Source organism: Triturus cristatus, chromosome 7, assembly GCF_964204655.1.
Source record: "Triturus cristatus chromosome 7, aTriCri1.1, whole genome shotgun sequence".
Lineage (NCBI taxonomy): Eukaryota > Metazoa > Chordata > Amphibia > Caudata > Salamandridae > Triturus > Triturus cristatus.
The window spans coordinates 379,464,149-379,489,270 of NC_140590.1; the positions used below are offsets into that span (position 1 = coordinate 379,464,149).

Sequence of the window (25,122 nt, forward strand, 5' to 3'; positions counted from 1 at the left end):
TTTGCATCCCTCCATGATTTATTGTACCACGTCAGTAGATGCTACCTCTCCAGCACTCGACTGGTCTCAACAAAAAAACGAAAAGGTTCCTCAATTTTCCTAATAACCCTATACAGATCTCATAAAATACCCCCAGCGATTCATCAAGGTCCACTATAGAGAGCAGGAACGCCATTTCCTCCATGCCATCTGCCACTAAACTGAAAATCTCGCCAAGGGCCTCCTTGCAAGTTATCCAAGCTGCACCATTTGACCCTACGCTTGCATGTGATTCTCAATCTTCTGTCCAATAGCTCTCCATTGTTAACATTTCTACCTTTAACATTTAGATTGAGCTTGAGAGCCAGGGCTTTAAGATCACTATCCTGGTGTGGCAATTCTAACATGTCCTCCAGGTATGGCCATAACTTAAGGTCCAGAAGAATATAATTGATTAGGCTGTATGAGTATGGGCGATTAAATGTATGGGACCCTTAGTTCTACCATTACAGGCTCTAATCCCATGATTTAGGGTAAGCACATTCATTATAACTTATGACATTAGCTGATGAAATCACATCACGGAATGTCTATTTTTATTTTATTTTTATTTTTTTTAACAAAAACAGATCGCACACCTAACTAGAATGTTACTTCAACTTTTTATCTGTGAATTTCTATTTTTTATTTTTTAAAGTAAACTATTATCTTAATACCATACGTAAAGGCAACCCCCCGCCGTGCAAGGCCAACAGAACATAACGTGTATTTGTAAAGAGCACGTTCACCCAGAACGGTATTTTGGCGCTGAACAACAGAAGTTTGTTACTCAACTCAACAGTACTCATTTGATTTGACTTCAAAAGGATGAAAGGAGAAGTGGAATCACTGGGATTTGAACATGTGACCATAAGGTCAAACACAAGCCCCCACAATAGACACATTAGTCCACTAAGCCACAAGACCTCGCAGTGCCCGGCAGGGGGCTGGCCATATGGCATGGATTTTGGCTTTTAGCCAGGCCCTGCGTCCAACTCCCCGCACGCAGCCACTTGGAGGCAGCCAACCCTATGCTACGCTTGGCCTTGGGTTGTATGTGGAGTAGGGTTGGCCGCAAGGCTTGGCTTGCAGGTAGGTCCTGCGTTTAAATCCCAACAGATTAATGCCCCCCACACCGCGCACGGCCTTCAGTCGTGCGTGGCACGGGGTTGGCTGCAGGGCTTGGCTTGTAGCCAGGCTCCGCATCAAACTGCCCACAGGCGGCCACCTCCATGCTGGGCACGGCCAAAGGGGTGTTGGCCACAGGACTTGGCATGCCGCTAGGCCCCGTGCTCAAATCCCCAGCAGGCTGCCAACCCCATACCACACACAGCCTTTGGTGTGCATGGCACAGAGTTGGCCTTGGTGTCCCCGGGACCCCATCCTCAAGACCAAAACATATCTATTAAGTAGGGGGGGGGTACAGTCCACCTCCCCAAACCTTAATTGGTTGTGGGGATCCCATTGCCTCCGGCCAAATACAATTAAACAGACGAAGGGGCGTGCAGCCCCACTCCCCAAGCATTCTTGGGCCCCAGGGACCTCATCTCTGTGCCCATATTCTAAGGGGAGGTGGGGGTGCATCCCCCCTCCCCAAGTCATAATAGACCCCAAGCCAGTGGGACCAAATATAATCCGAAAGGGGGATGGGACCCCCACATCCCACCTCCTTCAGCCTGATCAGGTCCCAGGGTCCTCATCCCCAGGCCAAATATAACAAAAAGGGGAGGGGAGAGCGTGCACCCACCCCGAGCTTAATATGGCCCAGGGGACTCCAATTATCACGCTGATGGCCGTAGGGGAATCCCTCAGGGTCCCCTCCAGCTCCCCATATGGTGCGGAAGCCCCATTTCTCCCACCAGGAGGGAACAGCTGTTTTCTTCTGGCTCCCTCCATACGGAGCAATAGGTGTTCTGTTTTCCTGCCCTAGGTAGTACAGGCAGGGAAACTGCCTCCCTGGAACACAGTCAACTAGATGGGCCGTGGGGATGGGAGCCAGCGTGTGCCTCTTTTAGTCTGAACTGCCTGGGAAGAAGGGCTTGTGCCCGAAACGCGTCGGCAGAGAAAGGTGAGGCGTGTGCCCTGACATGCTGCGCCTGTGTGTATCAGCTTGGAGTGCGGCTCACGTAAACGGCAACTCTAACACCCTGCCCCCAACATTTGGCAAAAACTGGCAACTTTATTCAGAAAGCGCGTTTTTCGTTATTTGGCGTAAATCCATTCAGTAGTTTGAGAAATTTGAGTTGGAGAAGCAGCTCGGTGGTCATGAAGGGGTTAATCTGGAAATGCTTGTGATATCTAGACCGTTCAGTAAAAGACACACCGATGATGGACTGAATGCAGCGCAAATCAAACATTCACTCCCAGTCAAAAGATCTGGGTTAAATCTATCATTCTTTTGTTCACCATGCCACCCCAGTTTAGACCCAGCCAAATGCAAATCAGTCTTGACCCTTTGCCTCATGGGAACAGTCCAGCCCTAACTGCCAAGCCAGGTCCTTCCTGGACTGGAAACAAGCATCCTGGGACCGGTTTCCGGGCATCACCCCATATCAGCCAGGCTAGCTTGAATCTAGTAACACAGTGAGCGCAGGACCCACGTCTGGGCATACCCGGCTCTGTGACTGGGGGCGAGTGTCTGAAAAGTTTCAGTGCTCCGTCCACCATCTCCTTGTGTTTGCTTTATTTGCCCTAAGTTGGCAGGGTATGCCCAGACATGGGCCAATTGCTCACTTTGCCACTGGATTCAAGCTAGCCTGGCTGATGAGGAGTGTTACCCCGAAACCGATCCCAGGATGCTTTCTTCCAGTCCAGGGAAGACCTGGCTCTGGACTGTTCCCATGAGGCACAGGGTCAAGACTGATTTGCATATGGCTGGGTCTGAACTGGGGTGGCGAAGTGAGCTAAAGAACAATGATGGATTCAACACAGATCTGTGACTGGGGGCGAGTGTCTGAAAAGCTTCAGTGCTCCGTCCACCATCTCCTTATGTACGTTCAGTAACATGGACTCCTGAAGTTGCAAAAATGAAAACAAAAAAAAAGTCAAATCCCATTGGCCCAGGGAAAGGCACCTCAGTACCTCGTGATCTGATTGACTGTCCACAATAACTTCAGAAAATGTTGCAGTCGCCATTACAGGACTCAGTCTCAGTGTCCTGGAAAGTTTTTCTTTTTTATATTTAAAGGAGATATACGTTGACAGAGTAGGGACACCCTAACATCCAGACCCCCTGCCCTAAAGCCCCCAAATTAAAAAAATTATAATTTAAGGTGCTCTTACAATGGCCATGCCAAGCAGCCAACCCACGCTACAGATGGCCCTGTGATCAAACAACTGCGCAAAGCCAAAGGCTATGCGCAGCAGAAGTAAGGCACTGGCGGGGAGTTCGGCGCATGGCCAGGACAGACCCTGCTGCTGACAGACCCTGCTGCTAACAGCCCCTGCAAAGTGCCAAAGGATGGCCGCATGCCAAGGGTTGAGTTTTGGTCCAGTTTAGAATTTAACAGGGGAAAAAAATAAAATTCACTACAAAAAAACAAAAGAAAGGTTAAATCGACGGTATAGTTCAGTGTTGGGAATGAGAAAAAACTACTGAAATACACCAGTTATAGTTTAGTCAAATAGCCATGACTTGGCCACCATAATGCACTGCTTATGACCTCACTGCTGAGCCTTTGTGATTGTGGTGGGATGTTGGGAGCAGTGGAATGCACATCGAGGCAGTAGCAGTAGCAGTGCTGGAAGATGGCTATAACCCATGTGTTGGGTCTGATTTGTTGACATTGTTGAAGCTAATGGTGTAGTTCCCCTCAACAGGTTATATGTGATCAGGCAGGTTATGGGGCCCATTAGTTTGGTATAAGCAGGCCCCTTGTTAGATCCTCCCTTAATTCTACCCCACTGGTTTCCTCTAAAGGATACCACTACTGCATCACCTGCCAGGTTGATGGTGGTAAGGCTGCTGCTGCCTCTCATATGCTATGCATGCAGCTCTTAGGAGAGGCTGCTTGGCCCTAGTTCCAGGTTTAAAACTTTACAAGGAGCCCCTAAATGTTGAGTTTGGTGATGTCCTGAAGAGAGGCTGAATAGGAAGGACACCCTGGCTGGTGAAAGCAGCACGAAAGGACGTTGGGGTGAGAGAATGTGTGGAAGAGCAACAGAGCTGGTGGCTACATGTCCATTATTTTAAGATAGAAGTTCCTGTGGTGGCTAAAGTATTGGGAGAGGCTCTTCACAGAAGGCAAGCTTGTTTTTATAGGGCGGCAGGAATCCTGAAGGAGATCTTGCCAGTGAGTAGTGGACACGTTACCAGTGAGTGGGTCAGTAAAGAGGCACTCAACTCTTGTTTTAGCCGTTCTAGGACTGGACACTCAAAGTCCTCTTAGGAGGATGTTATGTTTATTAGTAGAGGTTGCATATCACTTTGGGTGGGTACCCTGGTGTGTTTGGGAAAGGGAGCCCCACTGGATGGGGCCTATTGGAAAGGCCAGAATTCTAGGACTGATCCAGGCTCGGGGGGCACACGTGTGTGTGTGTGTGTGTGTGTGTGTGTGTGTGTATACACACACACACACACACACACACACACACACACACACACACACACACACACACACACACACACACACACACACACACACACACACACACACACACACACACACACACACACACACACACATATATATATACACACACACACACACACCTTGAACAGTGCTCGCGTGTGGGTGGAAAATCAATTGAGATATAAGAGGCAAGTGGATGTGTGGGTACAGGGTGGGAGGCTGAGTGCAAGTCTGATCGCTGCATTCTGGATGGATGGGAGTCTTTTAGTGAGATGGGAAGACATTCCAGTGATCTAGCTTGCTGGTGATTAGGGCCTGGAAGATTGCTGGACAGGTGTTTTAGAGGAAGTCATCTGAAGATTTTCCTGAGGACCTAGAGTGAGTAAGCCCTATGTTCCTGGCTTAGCTAGATAGGGTGGGTATTGGTCTCAGTTCGGAAGGTTACTAAGTTGAGGACCAGAGTGTAGTGTCTCTTTAAACATTATCAACTCGTTCACATCAGAGTTGAGCTACAGGTAGTTGGATATAATCAATAGGACGCCTTCTGACAGTTAAAAAGGTTTGCTTGGGTGCTGGGAATGTCCTTAAGAGAGGGCGAGAATGAGTTGTGCGTTGTCGGTGTATGAAATGATGCTGAGACCATGAGTTTGGAAGAAGTTGGGGAGTGGGGCCATAGATATTTAAGAGCTTGGGGCTGAGAGATATTCCCTGGAGACACCGCAGATCATATTGGAAGGTTTGTAAGTGTGCGGGCTAGGCTGACCTGCATGCAACCTTTGAGAAAGGAACTGATCCATTTAACAGCTATTCCGTGGATCCCTGTCTTGTGGAGGCGTTGGCTGAGGACTGGGCTGGAGACAGTGGGGGAAGACAGGAAGAGATCCATCAGGATGAGGACCACAGTGTTACCTCAAGCCATGATGAGACTGATGTCCTCTATGGCTGTGATGACGGCAGTCTCTGTGCTGTGGTTAGGTTTGAATCCTGATTGGGATGGATCTATGAGGTGATTGTCGATGTGGCCTGCTAGTCTTTTATTTAATAAGTTTCTTATGACCTTCACTAGAAAGGGTGGTGTTTCGAGCCACCCAGGGAAGTAGTTTTAGTAAGTTGTTGAAAAGCAGGGTGAGGAACATACAGATTGGCTGGAGTTCTTTGGAGAAACCCATGTGAGGGAAAAGGTCCAAGGGAGCTCCCGAATGGAATGAGTGCATGATGGTGGTGGTTTCCATGGGGGTGATGGTGGGGCAACATGCCAGGGCTGGTGCGTTCTCATTGTTATGATGGAGAGCTGCCAGAGTGCAGGGGTCCAGTTGGAGTGCAAAGTTGTTGCAGATTGAGCTAATCTTTTTGCGGGAAAAAAAGAATACAATGGAAGAAGAGTTCAGAGAGGTCGGCAATCATGGCACTGGCGGCAGGAGGAGGTGAATTCCAACACTATAGGAAAGATTTCCTTAGGCTTACTGGTGCTGTTGCCAATCCTTTAGGTCAAGGCTGAGCACATGGTGGCTCTGTATTGCTGGTCGTAGTGTCAAAGGGCAGATTTGGAAGCTTATGTGCATCTTTCTCATTTGGGATTCGATGTGGATTATTGCTTCAAAGCTGAATCGTGCAACAGAGCTGAGTAAATGGCAGCTTGGATTGCAACGAGGGCACTGAGGCGGTCTTGCCTTCGGTGGTGAGGAATCCGTTGGAGCAGTCCAGGGACTCCGAGCCGATTTAGGCTTCGGCACGAGCATGTGTCAACAACCTTGCTCGGAGGTTTCTTGTAGGCTTTTGTCTGTGCCAATCAGAATCAGGTGGTGATGATGGCCAGTGTGAATTTGCCTTGACCAACACACTCGAGCCCCGATGACTTATTCCTTCGGGAGCGGTGTTCCGTCTTGGTGCAATCTAATGCTTTCCGTAGGCCGCTTGGATACTCGCAGTTCTTGGCATGGTTTAGACAAGAGGCCCAGCATTTGGTGCTGGAGCAACATCTTGTAGCTGATCTTTTTCAGACTCACCGAGTGGGCTGGAAGACAGTTGCTCAAGGGTGAGCCCCAAAGGGCCAATCTTGTCCTGTAGCTGGGCACCAAAAGGATCATCTTTACCAAGATGTCCGGCCTGCCTGACAGGTCCTGCTGCAGCAGGTTTCTGTGAGCCCAACGGAGTTCCCTTCAGTGCCGCAGCATCTTCTTCTAATGGAAGGTGCGCCACACAAGGAAAAGGTGATGTTGTCGGGGTACAGGCAAAGGTTGCAGAACTTGTGTTCAATAGGTCTACGTATTTTGAGCGTGGAGTCTAGGACAGTATTGGAATGGTGTGCATTCTATCACATGTGTCGCTTTGTGTGTGTGGGGGGGGTGAGTCGGGTGCCTTTAAAACCAGTTGCTGAGGTGCTTCCGACATGAAGTTTGACTCCGAGTTCTTTTTCTCTGAGCCTCAGGCCGATAAGGTGATGATTTTAACACAGAGAATGGTTTTGTGGTACATCTGTCTCCTCTGTCTCCTTGGAATAAAGAACACCACAGCCACTCGTCCTCGGCACCCCCCCCCCCCCCGACACAAACACATCGCCCAGCACCTGCAAAACCTCCATTGGCTACCCGCTGGGAAAAGAATAACCTTCAAAATACTCACTCACGCCTACAAATGCATCCACAACACCGGACCCCAATACCTTAACGAAAAAGTCTCCTTCCACATACCCACGAGGAACCTCTGACCTGCCGATCTCGCACTCGCTGAACCCCTTCGTGTTAGCAGAGCAAGACACGGGGCGGGGGGAATTTTCTCCTACATATCGCGGTCAAGACCTGGAACGAGCTGCCGATCGACATCAGGCATGCCACCACTCAGCACATCTTCAGGAAGACCTGGCTCTTCGACTGACCGTAGCTGCTCCCCCTTCCCCCCTCCCCAAGCACCTTGAGACGCTCACGGGTGAGTAGAGCGCTCTAAACTCCCTGACTGATTGATTTATTGGATGGAGTCTTGGCAGGAGTGTATCCAGCCATTTGAGTACACAGCTTGTTGTCTGGAGCAGAACAACATGAAGGTTTATACTCTGTGCCCAGCTCCCGCAGGAGTGGCATTCTGATTATGTCTATGTAAGTTTTGGGGCCAGAGACAGACTTTGAGGTGCAGTGGATGCGTGTGGCATTGACTCCGTCATTAGCCAAAAGGCTGGCGTGTGTAGCACTGCTGGTTTGTGGAATTGCTCTCCTATGGAGCTCTTGGACAGATTTCCTTCAGACCTATTTGTCCCGAAACTGTCGGAATGCCTGGAATGCAGAGGGTAGGGTTTCTTCCTTAGCGCCTGCCACATATTTGCCTCCGAAAATGTTAGTGAGTCTCTAAGGAAGCCTAGCTTTGCATTTTGTTATAGATCCACCCTCTTAACCTCTGGTACCTTACTGTTGTTTTGCAGCAGAAAGCGGGAAAGGCTTCGCAAGAAGTCTCCACATATTCGGGAGAGAGAAAGATGTTGCAGACCTCGTGATGGTTGCTCCTGAGGTATTCTGCACTGCACATCCGGTGGAAGGGTAGGCAATCCATAAAGCTGCCCTAGGAGCATTCTGAAAGATCGTCGAGGAGTCTAGAAGATGGCAGACTGAGGCAGCAATACATCAGTATTACCTGGCTAACAGATCTGAAGCCCCGATGTTGCGATTGGGAATAGTCGTTGGAACAGTAGTGCTTTTTTCAATGCAGGGTTTGAAGGGGTAGTCACTGGAACCAAGAAGAAAGACTCAGTGTGTATTAACACATCAACCTTACAGCACTGTTCCTGAACCTTCAAGTCCAATGAAAGATGAAAACAATTTGAGAGGGGAGGGGGGGGGGGGGGGGGGGGGGGGCAGTGTTTTGGATCAAGTTGCAAATGGCTGGGCCAGCAATAGTTGGCAAGAGTATGCAGCAATGCACGCATGTAGACTGGAAGAAAAAGGATAATGTTACTTACCCAGTAAACATCTGTTCTTGGTATGTACAGCTGTAGATGCACATGCTTTGCATACTCCTGCCATCTAGTGTTGGGTCCGGATGTTTGCAAGTTGTTTGAAGAAGTCTTTCCAGTCACGAGGTAGGTGGTGACTCCTTTTGGTGATAGTGCGCATGGGCATCGACTCCATTGTTAGATTGTTTTCACTCAGAAGGTGAGAATGGAGTTAGTAGTAAAGAATGGAGATGTGTATGCAAGTATGTATAATAAAATAGAGAACTGCAGCAGCTGTAGGTAGCTGGGGAGGCGGGTGGGCGCAGGTGAATCTACAGCTGTACATGCCAAGCACAGATGTTTACTGGGTAAGTGACATTATCCTTTGAGGCATGTGAGAAGTAGATTATACAGCAGTATTCTCCCAAAGCGGCGGCTAACCTGTAGCTGTTGGGGTGGTCTGAAAAAGTGTTCTAAGTACTGCTTTGCCACATTAGCTTGTTTTGCTAACACATCACACAATAGTGTTTGGTAAATGTGCGCGATGTAGACCATGTTGCAGCTTTACACATGTCAAGTATGGGGATGTTTCCTAAGAAAGCCATAGTAGCTCCTATTTTGCGAATGGAATGCACTCTAGGGGGTACAGTTAAAGTTTGTTTTGCTTTTGCATAACAAGTTTGAATACATTTAACAATCCATCTTGCAATGTCGGACTTGGAGATAGGATTGCCCTTCTGTGGTGGTGCAAAAGCAACAAAAAGTTGTTTGGTTTTGCGAAATGATTTTGTTCTTTCAATACAATATAAAAGGGTTCTTCTGACATCTAAAGTACGTAGAGCTCGTTCTGCCACAGAATTAGGTTGAGGAAAGAATAGTGGTAATTCAACCGACTGATTGATGTTAAAGGCAGATACTACCTTTGGTGCTGCGTACTAATCCCAAATTTCTACCTCTTTGTCTCTGTGTAAATGGAAAAAAGGTTCTTCTATGGTTAGTGCCTGTAGTTCACCCACTCTCCTCAGTGAAGTGATTGCAACGAGGAAAGCAGTTTTCCAAGAGAGAAATGTGGCTCACATTTATGCATTGGTTCAATAGCTGAGCCCGTTAACCTTGTGAAATCTATGTTAAGATTCCAGACTGGGGCAGGTGGAAGTCTCGGTGGTATGACTCTTAAGTCCTTCCATGAAAGCTTTGATTACAGGCACTCTGAAAAGCGATAAATGTTGCCTATTCTGTAGATACGCAGTTATTGCAGCAAGATCTAGTTGAATAGAAGTGTAAGCCAATCCTGACTGTTGTAAGTGTAACAGGTAACAAATTATATTTTGTATTGAAGCATCAAGAGGATTGACATTGTTATTGCAATAGATAACAAAACTTTTTCATTTAGCTGCATAGCAGGCTCTTGTGGTAGGCCTTCTGGCCCCCCTAATGATGTTCATACATACAGTCTGGTAGAAGATTTAGATAACCAAACTCTATGACTTCAGACACCAGATCTGGGTGTCTAATTTCTCCATGGGTGTGTGTGTGTGTGAGGAGACTGGATGTTAGGTGCAGCCTGTGATGTGGAACCAGAGACAGCTCCAACATGGTTGTGAACCATGGTTGACGGGCCCATGTGGGAGCTACTAAGATTAGTGTGAGGGATGTTTGTTTGAGCTTCCGAACTACTAATGAGATGAGTGGGAGAGGCGGAAAAGCGTAGGCAAATATACCTGACCAGTTCATCCATAGTGCATTGCCTTTGGAGAGCGGGTGTGGGTACCTAGGGACGAAGTGTGGGCATTTTGGTGTGTGGCAAACAGATCTGTGTGAGGGACTCCCCAACTTTGAAAATATGAAAGGAGAACCTGAGGGTGAAGTTCCCATTTGTGTATTTCCTGCCTCAGTCTGCTGAGGAGATAGGCAATCTGATTGTTCACTCCTGGGAGGTGTTCCACTAGGAGATATATTTTGTGGTGAAAATCCCACCTCCAAATGTCTTGGGCCAAGTGTGACAGTTGGAGAGTGTGTGTTCTCTCCATTTTTGTATGTAGTACATAGCTGTCATGTCGGAACGAACTAGGACAGCTTTTCCAACCAGGTGAGTTTGAAATGCTTGGAGCGCTAGAAAAACTGCTAGTAGTTCTAGATGGTTGATGTGGAGCGATTTTTACTGTTGGCTCCACAGGTCTTGCACAAAGTGGTGCTGAAGATGGGCCCCCAGCCAATGAGGGACGTGTCCGCTGTTAGCATTGTCTGTGGAACTGGGTTTATAAAGGGCCGTCCTTTTGATAACTTGTGTGTTACATCACTGCAGAGAGCGATGAGTACGGCCGCTTACCAACACTCGATCGGTTTAAAGACCCTGTGATTGGTTCCACTGACTCGCTAAGCATTATTGTAGGGGAGGCATGTGAAGCCTGGCATGGGGAACGATCATAATGAAGATGTCATCATTCACAGCAGTTGCATATGCACTCGAGCTGGAAGCGAGTAATTGGATTGAAACTGGAGAACTAGAGCCTGAATGTTGCTAATTCTGGTTGCGTTGGGAAAGGCCAAAGCCTTTTGAGTATCTTAAGTGGCTCCTAGGTAGGTTTGAGTATTGGAAGGTTGGATATGTGATTTTAGCACATTGCCTGTGAACCCCAGTTGATGTAGTCCAAGTAGGGGGAAGACATGAATGTGCTGTCTTCTTAGGTGAGCAGCGACTACTGCCAGACACTTTGTGAAGACTCTGGGAGCAGTGGTGACTCCGAAGGGGACTACCCTGAACTGGTAATGTTGGCCGCTTTCACAAATCGGAGAAATATGCAATGAGCGGGATGTATTGGAATATGGAAATAGGCGTCCTTTAAGTCTAGAGTAGAGAGAAAGTCACCCTGTTGTAGAAGTGATAATACTTGTTGAAGTGTTACCATGTGAAAATGGTCTGACTGTATGTAAAGATTTAGTTCTCTGAGGTCCAAGATTGGTCTGAAAGAACCGTCCTTTTTGGGTATCAGAAAGTAAAAAGAGTATACGACCGACCCGTGGTATTGTAGTGGTACGGGCTCTATAGCCCCTTTTAGGAGGAGAGACTGAACCTCTTGTTTGTGGAGGTGTAGGTGATTCGGTGACAGTTTGTATGACCTTGGGGGAATCTTTGGTGGATTGTTGGTGAACTCCAGGCAGTAACCAGAATGGATAATCTCCAGTACCCATTTGTCTGTAGTTACTGACTGCTAGACAGGTAAGAAATGAGAAATGGCCCCCAAACAGGTGTTAGATGGTCTGGGGTAGTTTAGGGAAGTCACTGTTTGGTGTTGGAGGGGGAGGCGCATGTATTTGAGCCTCTACCTCTACGCTTGCCATTGTTGCCTCTGTAACCCACTCTGAAGTAACCCTTAGCGGCAGAGGGTTGATTGTTGCCTTTATACGTAGTGGTAGTAGTGTCTGAGGAGGTACTTTTAGATCCTCAGTAGTAGGAGCGCCGAAAGGACCCATGTCCTGGAGTTAATTGAAGGGATTCTGTGTCCTTTTTCATTTTTTCCCAATGATGCATCTACCACAGGGCCACATAGGTGTTCCTTATCAAATAAGGTTCCGGATAGAAATCTGAAACTCTGGTTTGAATCCTGAAATACGTAGCCAGGCATGCCTTCTTAAAAGGACACTGGTGTTCACAGCTCTAGCACCAGTGTCTACAGCATCTAGCGCGCACCTGATTGAATTGTTTGAAATGAGCTGTACCTCCCGCACTAGGTCTTGCGCTTTGGACTTGTGCTCATCAGCTCCATCTCATCCCAATGAGCCCTGTCGTATCTAGCTAGCAGCGCTTGTGTATTGGAGATGCCCCAGAATTTTGCAGCCTGAGCGTCAATCAGCTTAGATTCTGTATCTGGGGGTGGAGCATCTCCGGTTTGCGAATTGGCCCTCTCGCGTGTGTTAGACACTAATAAGGAATCCAATGGTAATTAGCCCTCTTTGTATGCTGTATCAGACGGTGCTGGCTTATATTTCTCATCTACCCTAGGGGCAAGGATACGGGCCCTGACGGGGTCATTAAAAATATCGTCCATGTGCCTGATCATACCCTTGAGCATGGGAAGTGTGTGAGGACTTGTGTGCTACTAAGGGTCTCAAAAAGGAAATCCTCTACTAGGGATTCCTTATGGAGCTGAACCCCATGGTAGTTAGCAGCTCTACCCAACAGTTCTATACAACCTACACTGTCCCTACACACTGTCGTCCGGTGGAGAGGGATTGGATTGGTAGGGTACAGGTCAGGATTATTCCCTGTGGGGGCATTTGTGTTATAATCTGTCCAGGGGTCTGGGGGTATTGGTTCATTGTCCCCATCCCCACACCCAGGTGTATGTAGTGGCGAATGTTCAGGTGAAATCATTAAAGGTTGAAACGGAGAAGGGGGAGATGGAAGGGGAGGAGGAGAAGGATTAGTACCGACATTTTTCCTTTTTAAGGGAATGTGGTAGGCCTCTTCTGTCTCAGGTTTCCGTTTTATTGTCAGTTTTTGGAGATATGTCCAGTAGGTGGGTTGATATATAGCTCTCTTTGTTTGGGATCTGGTTTGGACGGTGGAGCATCGAAATGTTGTTCTTTAGATGGAATCGGCAGGTCAGTTTGCTTCGGTGCTGAAGTGTTCGGTGCCGTTGTTTTGGATGGGGAGGATTTCGTATCCAAATTTTTTTGTGTCAAAGGGGATGTGGCAGAGCCTGTCTTAGACTTTGATGCCAAAGGTTTCTGCTTGGAGCCAGTTTTCAAACTGCTCTGTCTGGAGCAAGAAGGTTTGGATGTCTTTCAGTGCCGAGCCGGAGGGCGGGGCGTCAAACATGTTGTTGTGCCGACTGTGGCCTGGAGGCGGGGCCTTCTGCTTGGGCTGAAGTGGTCGTTGGGGCAAGGGAGGATCTATACTCACGGTACACTGCCCTTGCGGGATGTCTTCATCCCCGTTGGAGCCATAGTCCGAGATGGAGATCGGGTCTTGTCCCTCCTCGGCTCCCATAGCGTCTCCGGCCTGTTGTTCCGAAACCTCTCCAAAGAGGTCCAGAATGGAACTTGTGTGTTGGCTCTGCATGTCGCGACATTGAGCCAGACTGTCGCGATGCGTCTTTTTCGATCGGAAAGCCTTGCACACATCACAGTCCTGTTCTTTGTGCTCCAGAGACAAGCACAGGTTGCACACTTGGTGTGAGTCAGTGCGTGGATACTGTGTGTAGCACCAAGGGCAGGATTTAAATTGAGTCTGTTCCATCGGCTGCTAAGCGGACCGACGCGGGTAGGTCCGACAGCCTTCCACGAGCTACCCGATCGAAAGAGGGTTTTTAAGTAAATACGATACGCGGAGAATGGGATTACGCAATCGAAAACACCGGCGAGTGTCTTGTGCAGTGAGGGAAAACGAAGAGACTGTCGAAGCGGAGCGCAGCAATTCAAGTCCGAACCCGATGGCAGAAAAAAACAATCTAACAATGGAGTTGATGCCCATGCGCACTATCACCAAAAGGAGGAGTCACTAACCTTGTAACTGGAAAGACTTCTTCTAAGAAAAACAACTTGCAAACATCCGGACCCAACACTAGATGGCAGGAGTATTCAAAGCACGTGATCTACAGCTCACATGCCTCGAACAAAAAACATTCCTTTTCTTCAAGCCTCCAGCTTTCAGAGCATCAGTCTTCACTTTATAAATATCATTGGCAAAAGACCCATAGAAATGATACAGAAAACGGAACACTAATAATGTTCTGCTGCACATTTGTTTTAAGACCAGTAATCCTCCCTCAGAAGGTACACATCATACAGATTAGCCGTGGGTCAGGAGGTCAACTACAAGAGAAGCACTGCTGACAAGGTTTGACACAAATTTCTCATTGTTAATTAATTTCATGAAATCATACCCATTGATTATATCTGCCTAGGAGGGCTGTTGAATTTGATGCCCTTATAAGAATAGACTATGTTCCACAAATTCTCTTGTTAGCTGTGTCCATACGCCCATATTTTTTTATCTGGAGATACAGACACTAAAGACACCTTTGGGAATCTTTGGGAATCTTCTTCACTGTACTCCTCGGATAGAGTCCGAGGAGGATCAGATTTAAGGAGCAGATTTTGGAGGCGATATATGCGGTCAATAAAGAACTTGTCTGAGGAGTTTTGAATGGACTATTGAGCTTTGAAGTGGCATTTACCAAAACTTTATTAAACAAAAAAATATCATCCATATGCAAGACTTACACTGGTTACCTAGAAGACAATGATGGACTATAGTTCTCCTATGAGCCTGAATCAGAACTAGTAGGAATTGTAGTTCTGTCTGTCAAAGCTGTTGGCGTTTTGGATCTTCATCACTTATTCACTCCTCCCAATGAAAAGTTTGAGCACAAGGTTTTCCTGGAGGAGGGGATTCGAGGGTGCAGATTAGTACAAGCACCTTATTGAGGAGAAGGTACCTGTTAAGGCTGAAGTACTGGCACAGAAACTGTGCATAATCTTAATTTGAGAGCACTGTAAATATTGTAAACATCTAGTGCAGCCAAACTAAAATTACGGAAAACTGAAAATCAAACTAGTGAGTCAGTTTATAAAGTAACACATTTCCATAGATAATTCGGTAAGTAACAACTAGATTTTCAACTTTTAACAAGGCAGCTTTATATCAGGAGTTATCAAAGCAGGAGGGGCTTTTATCATCCAATACCTGGTCACAAAGCATGATGTAGCGAAACAGGTAGTACTGTTTGATGTATTTCTAAATAACTCGTCAGCCCATGATATTGTAAAGCACATGAAACTATGATATGTGTTAGACAAAATCAGTCCTCATGTGGCGTAACTAACCAGTTAAGTCAAAACCAATCCACAAACCAAGCCTTTGGCAAAGGTGACCAGTTAACTGCAACTTTGCTATCCAACATCTATAACAACAATTTCCCTGACCTTTTACTAAAAACATATTCAAAGATGAACCAAAGACCGGCCAAAGAAAAATGCCTGTCCTGAAGTAATGCAGATAACAGAGTAACTTGTATGAAATGTAATGTCAACATTTACAGAAAACGGACCCAATATTAATATGCCAAAGATACTTAATCAAGCCCATAAGTATAGCATTAAAAAATACATTTATTTTTAGCAAGGTGAACAAGCTTTGAATGCAACAACTTCTTGTCTCTACATTTGAACGACTTGGTTGCCAAATCAGGATAATCTACACAATGCAGATATACGCTACTAGCAACAAACCCACATTGTTACAAAAGTGATTAGAAGATTTACTATGAAATGTGGATTATACAATAGAAAAGATCCTGGATATTCCAAAAGCCACAGTTAATAGCTTATTATCCTATGGAATACTCCTTTACAGATTCCTAGCATAGTGCGAATTCTCATCTAGAAGCAGACAGTAGCATAGTTTTGAAAAGCCACAATGAGATATCCAGTGAACTGAAGCCCATTTTGTAACAATTAACTGGATAAATCATGTAATTCCTTCGCACTGCTTCTAAACACAGGATTATATAGGTAGCACTAGGCAAAAGCTTGGTATGTAAGAAGTATAAAAAAGTGTTCTCTGAAGAAAGTTTTCAGCAGCCCATGCTCTCTACAACCCTAGATATCCTAACAAAAATCTTTGTTTGATATGCATGGATTCAATATCAACACCAGAATTACAGAAAAAAGCAGACTGAAGAGTCCTCTTACATATCCTTTCCTTTTGAACTAGGCACTACAACATAAGAAATCATATTATTACCAAAGTAAAGAAGACATAATTTATCAGAATGTAAACAATTACCTTACTAGTCAAAAACATTATAAAATTGAACTAGAAAAAGAATTATCCTTAAAAAGGCATAGCACCTAAGAAAATCAACAAAACGTTCAGCCAAGGAAACAGAAAGGAATGAGCAGAATACACTGTACAACAAGCCGTAAAAAGTGATAACAAAAAGACAGGTCCTGCAGGTAGAGGTGCACTTGCTGGTATAAATCATCTCAGTATTATTGCTTCCTACATCAGTGCAAACATTTACCTTACAGTGTGTGTTAGACTTTACTTTTCATTTTTATAGCCTTAGACTCTAGCTTAGATTATTATATTTTTTCTTAACAAAATAAGTGGGTCTGCTAGTATATGTTAAAGTGTGAATGCTTTGTGAAAAAAGCTATCAATTCCCTTACTTTCTATTCACAAAAAAGGTGAGTAGTGCAGGTGGAATCTACATGACAAGCTACAAACAGTTACAGGTAAGTAAACGTTTTCATTTGCAGCATGTGTTGTATAGCACAGTCTGTGCAATGACTTAAAAGCTGCGCACCACCGGCTTAAGGCTGAGGTGGACTGAAAGTGGAAGCAGTTGTAGAAAATAAGTTTTAAGACTCACAAACTTGGGCTTCCTTCTTTGCTTGAATGTCACAGTAATGCTTCATGAAATTTTGAGCAGATGACTACCCGGCAAATATCAATAAGTGGATGTGGCTACCCTTGAAAATATCAATAACTGGATGTGGCTAAGGAATGCCACGGTGGGACAGTTTTTAATGTGTAGAATGAGCCTGTGGGATTAACAGAGTTCTTTTTATGCTTTCACAAAAAGCCTTAATACATAACACAATCCATCTGGTTATGCGCATTTTAAATCTGGGTTTCCCCAAGATCAGTGTACTCAAAGGAGAAAAACAACTCTTGTGTTACGTAAAGGCCTAGTTCTGTCTACATAATACATAAGTGCTTGTCTGACATTTAGTGAATATCATGCCATTTCTGCCTTGCATGAAGGAATTCTAAAGAATGTTGGAAATTCAACTGCGTGATTGAAGAGAAAAGGTGACACCATCTCTGGGCGGATTTGTGGCTGTGTATAAGACTTTATGTACCTGAATGAAAGGTTCTTCAACTAGTAGAGCTTGGAGTTTGTCAACACTGTGCAAGGAAGTAATTCTAGTTACAAGGCTTAAAGTAAAAAAGTCATACTATTCAGAACCCAATACTAGATGACGCAAAAATGTACATTGTGTGATCCAGAACACATGGAGAAAGGAGAAAACATTGATTAACCTGTAGAGAAGCGTTTTTTGTTATTTGAATACCACAGTGGATTTTTAGCAAGAAAGTTGCATTTTAAGACTTTGCAGCATATTTACCACAACTTTGAAAGTTTCAAACTTCAGGCAGTATTGTAAATCTATAAATGCTTTGTGAGGCAAAATCAAAAGCGATATTCACCATCTAACAAACCAGATGCATGCACTGGGCATCCACATTGCCTTCTAAAATTAGCAACTGTTCGAATTGTGGGCAGTCAAAGCCTCACTGTCAAAGACACCTGAATGATTTACGACTTGCCTGCACTCAGGTGCCTTTGAATAGCAGTAAACAAATGTCAGAACTCAGCTTGCAGTGTGATGCTTCCCATCTCTCCCCCCCCAGGCGGAATTTACCTTTGCTCTTACCTGCTCCGCTTCTTCTTTGCTCATGGCCAAAGCTAACTGCAGCTGAAGCTCTTCCTCTCCACTGCTCTGAGGCCAGGCCTGCTCTGCTTCCGTTGCAGGATTCGCTGTAGACGATGCAGAGGAGGCTGCAAGTTGCAATCAGATAAACATATTGTGAATGAACAAATTGGACAGAAACTATAAAAAATTACAGAAATATGGTTTTCACTTTTGCAACAGCAGTTTACAAGATCACTGGAGACTATTCTTAAAATCATGCACACAGTGAACCTGCGTAGGGATTTGTTTCTGGACAATAATAGATATGTAGTATTGTTTAGAACTGGAGTTTCTAGGCTAGAAAATCAAATAACACCCTTTGGGCACTTGTTTTTTCCAGGCTTGACAAACACCCGTATTACCCTAAGAGGTGATCAAGTAAATCATGGCATGGTAAATAACAAAAAACAGGATAATCGGCCTGGGTTACATCTTCAAAGGTTGACAGTAACAATGCTAAATAAAAAGGACTGTCAAATGTTGATAGAGGAAGAAAAACAGAATGTGCATCCAGTTTGTGGGGAGATGCAACTTAAAACTTATTCATAGCGTATTTCACGGTAGACACTAGACTTTCAAATAACATTGAAACCCATGGCTATATAAATACTAACAAGCACTGTTTGTGAAGCTTCAGAGGGTTTACTGCAGTGTTTGTAAACTGGTTCAGTCAATGAGAAAAGTTGTCTTTCAAGGGATTACAACGCTGAGTCTACATTTTAATTGTTCTTTGCTGTGGGTACACAACTAGAAAGCTATGTATTCTGAAGCCCTAGCGCCTGAGGAGTCCAATGAAATTTCCTGACACCAATAACAAAAGTCTCACTCATTCTAAAGGAAAGAGGTGATTTTAGGTGTCTTGCAGGTGCGAACGAGGGATCCACAGTTTAGGCTCAGACTACTTAAGGTTTTCTCGGGCTTCCCAGGTCTTACAATGAGGCACAAGTAGCAGTGAGACCGCAACAACGCACTCGCACACATGGTGGATGACATTAAAAATGCTGGATCTAAATGAATCATGCCTTCTGATACTACTTGACTTATCTTCTGCCTTTGACACTGTTAAACATGATAGTCTATTGACTCTACTTGAACAAAGGATGGGCTTATCAGGTGTCGTACTGCAATGGTTTACTTCATTCCTCCACAACAGATGCCAAAGAGGAGCAAGACCTCTGACCTCCTGGTCGGAGTACTGCTCTTACCCCGCACAGCTCCACCGTTAAGGATCTGCCCTTCGCGCCAACTTGAGCTTCAGGTAGATGTTTGAGGCCCTACTCTGAGTTTAATCAAAGATGGACGAACCCAGTGGTGTTGGTACGGTCACTGGCAAGCAGTGCTTGGGAACCCACTAGGTGAGTAAAAGGCCCCTCACACACCAACCTAGTTGGTGTCATGCTTCACCATAGGGGCCCCAACCGGGTGGCCGAGCGCCTCCCGGTTGTGCTGCAACGCCTGACTACAGCGGAGCTGGTGTGGTGTGATAGTGTGATGTGGTGAAAGTTTAAAAATACCTCTGAGAATCCTTGCCGAGGGAAATTTATTGATGGCGGCTCAGGATATATTAAAATTAAAATTATGTGAAGCAACTACGAAAAGGATTTAATTTCTGATAGTTGACTATGCGGTTGGTCTACATGTTTCAGCCCACCTCGGGATGTGCGGGGCTTTCTTCAGGACCAGGAAGTGCAGTGAGTGGCAAAATAGGGCCACGTGAATAGTGAAAAAGATAAAAAGGGTAATTTACCTACACACTCACTAAGGTGTGTGGAAACGGTATCGGCTCATTGGCAGACACCGCAGCGAAAAAAAGACCTGTGGGAAAGAAGAACACAGTACACAGACACATATAGCAAATGATGCTAGGAATCGCAACAAATATAAAATGCAATCTTTTACTGACTGTGAGAAGATCATTGTTTGCAAAATGGTCGTACATGTGGCAACACACACTCTGTGACATGCGGCTAATGGCTGGTGTTACACGATTGACCGCCGTGGAGTGAACCAGGTCTTCTATTTTTTGACCTTCACTCCCTTTTTAGTCTTTTCCAATTAGCAAAATTATTAAAGTTTTATTTTTTGACTTAATTGGACATTTTAAATTCACTATCACCACACAAGAACCCCGCTCCGCAGTAACCTGGCGTTGCAGCACACTGGGATGACATTCGGTCATCCCAGTGGAGCCCGATGATGAAGCATGTCACCAACCAGGTTGGCGAGTGAGGGCTTTCCATACCAAATGGGTATCTTCATTGAGGTCTACACTCTTTTCAACAACACATCGTTTTGCTTGGAATCTGTGGACCAGTGCTCTTCCTATTAGTGGTGCCCCCTTTTATTGACTTAATTTACACTGGCTCTGTTGATTTTGAATAAATCATTGAGGGGACTAGTCGTGTAGATCCCTTCCTCTCTTGTTGGTTCTCTGTGGTGTTACACGATGTCAAGTGATTGAGCGGGCGTAGTACGCCCTATGTGAACTATCGGTGAGGCCAGCAGGGAGCGTGTGGACTGCCCTCGTGGGGTGCCTGGTTGGTGTAGCAGGCAACTTGTGACGGTGATGCCGTATAGCCACTGACTGGAATGGTCGGGCTAGATCGAGTGAGCGATGGTGCGATTAGCATGCCGATTGGCTGTGCGTGTACCAAACTGAGTGTAGGGTACAGGGGTGGGGAGGTTTCCCCTGGGTGGCGCGCTACAAATAAAAATAAGAAATAAGAAGAATTACACTATGGCTGATTTTGATCGCTGATCAGGAAGGGGAGGAGTGCGCTCCTCGTAACACAGATTCTGCGAAAGAACGAAATAATGTCAGGCATGGGCATGTAGAAGTAGATAGCCCGGCAAAGCCAGCAATAAAAAGCGCGCGTCACCTTACTTGGTCAAGAAGCAGAACCCGCTAGGCACCTACTGTGGTCTCCCGGATCCTGGATGGTATGGAGTCCAAGATTGTGGGAGTATATAAGGAGACTGGGGCCATTGCGTACGTGCCGAGGGACCAGTGATCGCGGGAGGGGCAGAGCAGTCTGCGCATGTGTCAAAAAGGAATGCTTATTGCACGCAAATGCGGGATGGAGGTTACTTGAGGCACGCATGCGTCCATAATGCTGCTCAGGCGCGCATGCGCATAGAACCGGGAATGTGAAGTAAAAAAAGGAAACGGAGCTCTCTAGGAGCTGGTTAGGGTGCTGAGACGAGGGTGTTTGGCAGCAAGCTGGTATTTGGGCAGTGGCTGTTATGCCTATGAGTGAGAGAGCCATGCTGGAGAAAATGATGATATAAGTGGTGTTAGGCGGGAATACACATACTGTAGATACTGTGGGTCATGCCAGAGACTGCAGGCACATAGTTAGGGTCTCCTCAGGCTATTCCAGGGGATATTGTCGTTTAGCCCAATTGTATGGCTAGAAAGGCGATAAATCCATCTTCGTTCCTGTTCAAAAAGGCGGCTCTGAATGTTGGGTAGGTTGTTATCCAGGGCCTCCAGGACGACCCATCTCATGTCGTTGGTGGTGTGGCCTTTCTCTAAAAAATGATTCGTCATTTTTGTGATGTTTTTCTTGCAGCGTATTGTGCTGCGATGTTCGCAAATTCTGGTTTTTACCTTACGGGTGGTCATGCCAATATAGATGAGGTTACATGGGCACGTTATTCGGTACACCACATTTTCAGTGTTACAGTTCGTGTGTTTGCGAAGTTCCCATGTTTTGCCGGGTTCAAGGTTCAGGCATTTGGTCGTTTCAGTGATATGACAGACACTGCAGTTGCCGCAGGGGAAATGTCCTTTGATGTTAGGAAGACCCCAGGCATTGAGGACCGTGTTGGTGGGTCTGGGAAGGGGTGGCGGTCTTGTGGATACAACAGTGTCTTTAATGGTGCAGGCTCTTTTGTTAGATAAGAGGGGAGGTTCCCACTTGAGCTTGCCCGTGTTAAGTATTTTCCAATTCCTTTTGATGATTTGGGCCCTACTCTACCCGCAGGCTCTTGCCTGCGCCTCATCCCTGGTAAGCTAGTGGAAGAGCCTGCTCTTCTGTTAGTTCGCTCTGTGCATGTCATCCTTTTCTGTTTGTCTTTCTCCGTTTTTGTTTCTTCTGTGTTTTCTATTTTTCGGTCTGCCTTTTTTCTGTGTGCCCTTCTCTGTGTGCCTTTTTAGTCTCCCTTCTTTGTCTGCCTTTTCTGTGCTTGTTTACTCTCCACCGCTGCTGCCCCCGCGGCCCCTCCCGCCTCCCAGCTGCTCACTCTCCCCCTGACCCCTACTTATTGGCAGGCGCGCGGCGCACCAACTGCAAGCCCGTCTCCACCCGTCCGTGATCAGCGCCAGGGACCCTTGTCCCCTGACGCCCCCGCAGCTACGACTCCAGCACTCTCCCCGCACTAAACCCCGGACGCAACAACTGCCAGCTCTTGATTCAGAGCAACACCCAGGACCCGGTCTCCTGCCAACACTGCCGCCGCACCTTCACCCACCTCCGAACCCAGGCAGCAACCCCCAACACACTTGACGCCACAGCACACAAGCCACTGAACTGCATCCTCTTCGACTTACGCTCCCTGCACAGACACACCGTAGAAATCTGGGACCTGCTCAACACTCTCTCGACCAACGTCGCCTTCCTCACAGAGACGCCAACTCTCAACCAGACATCGCAACCGCAATCAGTGACGGATACAAGATCCTGAGGAAAGTCTGCCCCAACCACCCAGGAGGAAGCCTTGCCATCATCCACAAAAGCTCCCTCCAACTAATAACCACCATCCCGGTGACACCTCGCACATCAAGGAACACATCCACTTCCACATTCAGTCCTACCCTAGAACGACACTCTGTGGAACACTCACCTACAGACCTCCCGGACTCCGCACCCCCTTCACCAACATAATCGCAGACCACATGGCTCCCCATGCCCTCGCCTCTACGGACTACATACTACTCGGAGACCTGAACTTTCACCTCGACAACCACAGCGATCCCAACACCACCGCTTTCCTGGAAAACCTCACCAACATAGGACTGAAGCAACTCGTCTCCACCCCCACTCTCACAGCCGGACACACAATCGACCCCATATTCGCCAGAGGAAACAACATTCACTTCAGCCACACCACAGAACCGCTCTGGACAGACCACCACTACATCCATTTCTTCTTCTCAAAACCCACCACACACAAGCGCACGCTCCACCCCCACAGAGAAGCAGGAAAAAAGTCTCTGAAAAACACCTCACCTCCGCCCTCAACTGCACTGCTTCCCCAACTATGACAGATGCAAACACAGTGGCAAGCAATCTCCACCTACGGATTGTCAACTGCTCCAACACTCTCTCCCCCCTCCAAAACACCAAGAGACAACATAACAAGAAAGCCAACTGGTTCACCACGGTCCTCTGAGAATTCAAGCATTCATGCAGACGATTGGAAAAGAAGTGGAGAAACAGTAAATCCCCAGAAGCTCACTCCGCCTACGAGACAGCCACTACAGCACAACACCAGTTCATCAAATCAAAGAGAAATTTCATCCAAGACAGAATCCTCTCCAATGCCCACAATTCCAAGGAACTCTTTGCCATCGTACAAGAATGCACCAGACCTAACAGCGAAACAACAGACGTCCCTTCCTCCCAAGACCTCTGCAACAAGCTTAGCTCCTTCTATCACCTCAGACGCTCTATGACAACTTTGACGACAAAGACCACAGCACCGCCTCAACTCCCACCCCCAGAGACACCATCCAACAGACCCTCCTCACCTGAACTCCTCTCACCACAGAAAACAATGAAAAGCATCCACTCCGGAGCACCTACTGACCCCTGCATGCAGCACATCTTCCACAGGGCAGCCACTGTCATTGCACCCGGACTACGCCAAACTATCAACTGTTCCCTCGAGACCATCACATTCCCTGACTGGAAACGTGCCAAAGTCATTCCCCTCTAGAAGAAGCTCTCTGCAGACCTGATGGACCTCAAGAACTTCAGGCCCATCTCACTGCTCCCTTTTGAGGCCAAAGTCATCGAAAAGGCTGTCAACACCCAGCTAGCACACTTCATAGAAACCAACAGCATCCTAGGCTCCTGTCAATCCGGATTCCACAGCAACCACAGCACCGGGACTGCCCTCACAGCCGCCACCGACTACATCCGCGCCCTCCTCGACCAAGGCCACACGGCAGCCCTCATCCTCCTGGACCTCTCAACAGCCTTCTACACAGTCTCCCACCGCACAATAGACTCCAGGCTCCACAACACCGGCATCCAAGGAACAGCCTTAGACTGGATTCGATCTCTACTCTCAGGCAGAACACAGAATCAGACTCCTGCCCTTCCTCTCGGAACCAACAGAGACCAGATGCAGAGTACCCCAAGGATCTTCCTTCAGCCCCACTCTCTTCAAAGTCTACATGGCCTCCTCGCAACCATTGTCAGAAACCACAGATTCAACATTGCCTTATACGTCAATGACATCCAGCTCACCCTCACCAAGGAACTAGACATCACCAGGAATAATTTCCAAGAAGGGATGAAAGACGTCGCAACCTGGATGAGCAACAGCTGCCTGAAGCTCAACTCAGAGAAAACATAGGTCCTCCTCCTCGGCTCCACCCCCTCCGCATGGGACAACACCTGGTGGCCCCCGCCCTTTGTAAAGCCCCCCACCCCAACAAACCACACACGCAACCACGGCATCATACTCTACATCACTCACCATGAACCGCCAGATCAATGCCGGGTCCTCCACATGATTTAAAGACCTCCGCATACTTCACAAGACCTTCAAGTAGACCCCCCCCCCCCTGACTCCAGGAAGACCATTACCCAAACACTCATCACCAGCAGACTCGACTACGGAACCGCTCTCAATGCCGGAATCACCAAAAATTCCTCTGCAAACTCCAGACCGTCCGGAAAGCCACAGCCAGACTTATCCTTGACATCCCACTACATGACCACATCACCCAACACCTCCGCAACCTCCACTGGCTCCCCATCGAAAGAAGGACATTCAAACTGTTCACACACACCTACAAAGCCCTTCACAACATCACACACCAATACTACAACAAAATAATCTCCTTCACGCCCCCAAGAAAAACCTCAGCTCAGCCGACCTCGCCCTAGCCAC

The 25,122-nt window shown here is 46.8% G+C and overlaps 1 protein-coding gene across 7 annotated transcripts in view; it reads right to left on the minus strand.

The window, feature by feature from the left end:
• The window catches only part of EPN1 (epsin 1), a 336,950-nt gene that overhangs the window by 249,122 nt on the left and 62,706 nt on the right, over positions 1 to 25,122 (minus strand). For 4 of the 7 annotated variants that reach the window (XM_085616573.1, XM_085616569.1, XM_085616571.1 and 1 more), the window contains exon 2: positions 17,947 to 18,083. In XM_085616573.1, the coding sequence (XP_085472699.1) occupies positions 17,947 to 18,083 (137 nt within the window). The remainder of the gene's footprint in view (positions 1 to 17,946; positions 18,084 to 25,122) is intronic. The other 3 variants (XM_085616570.1, XM_085616572.1, XM_085616568.1) reach the window with 1 other exon arrangement.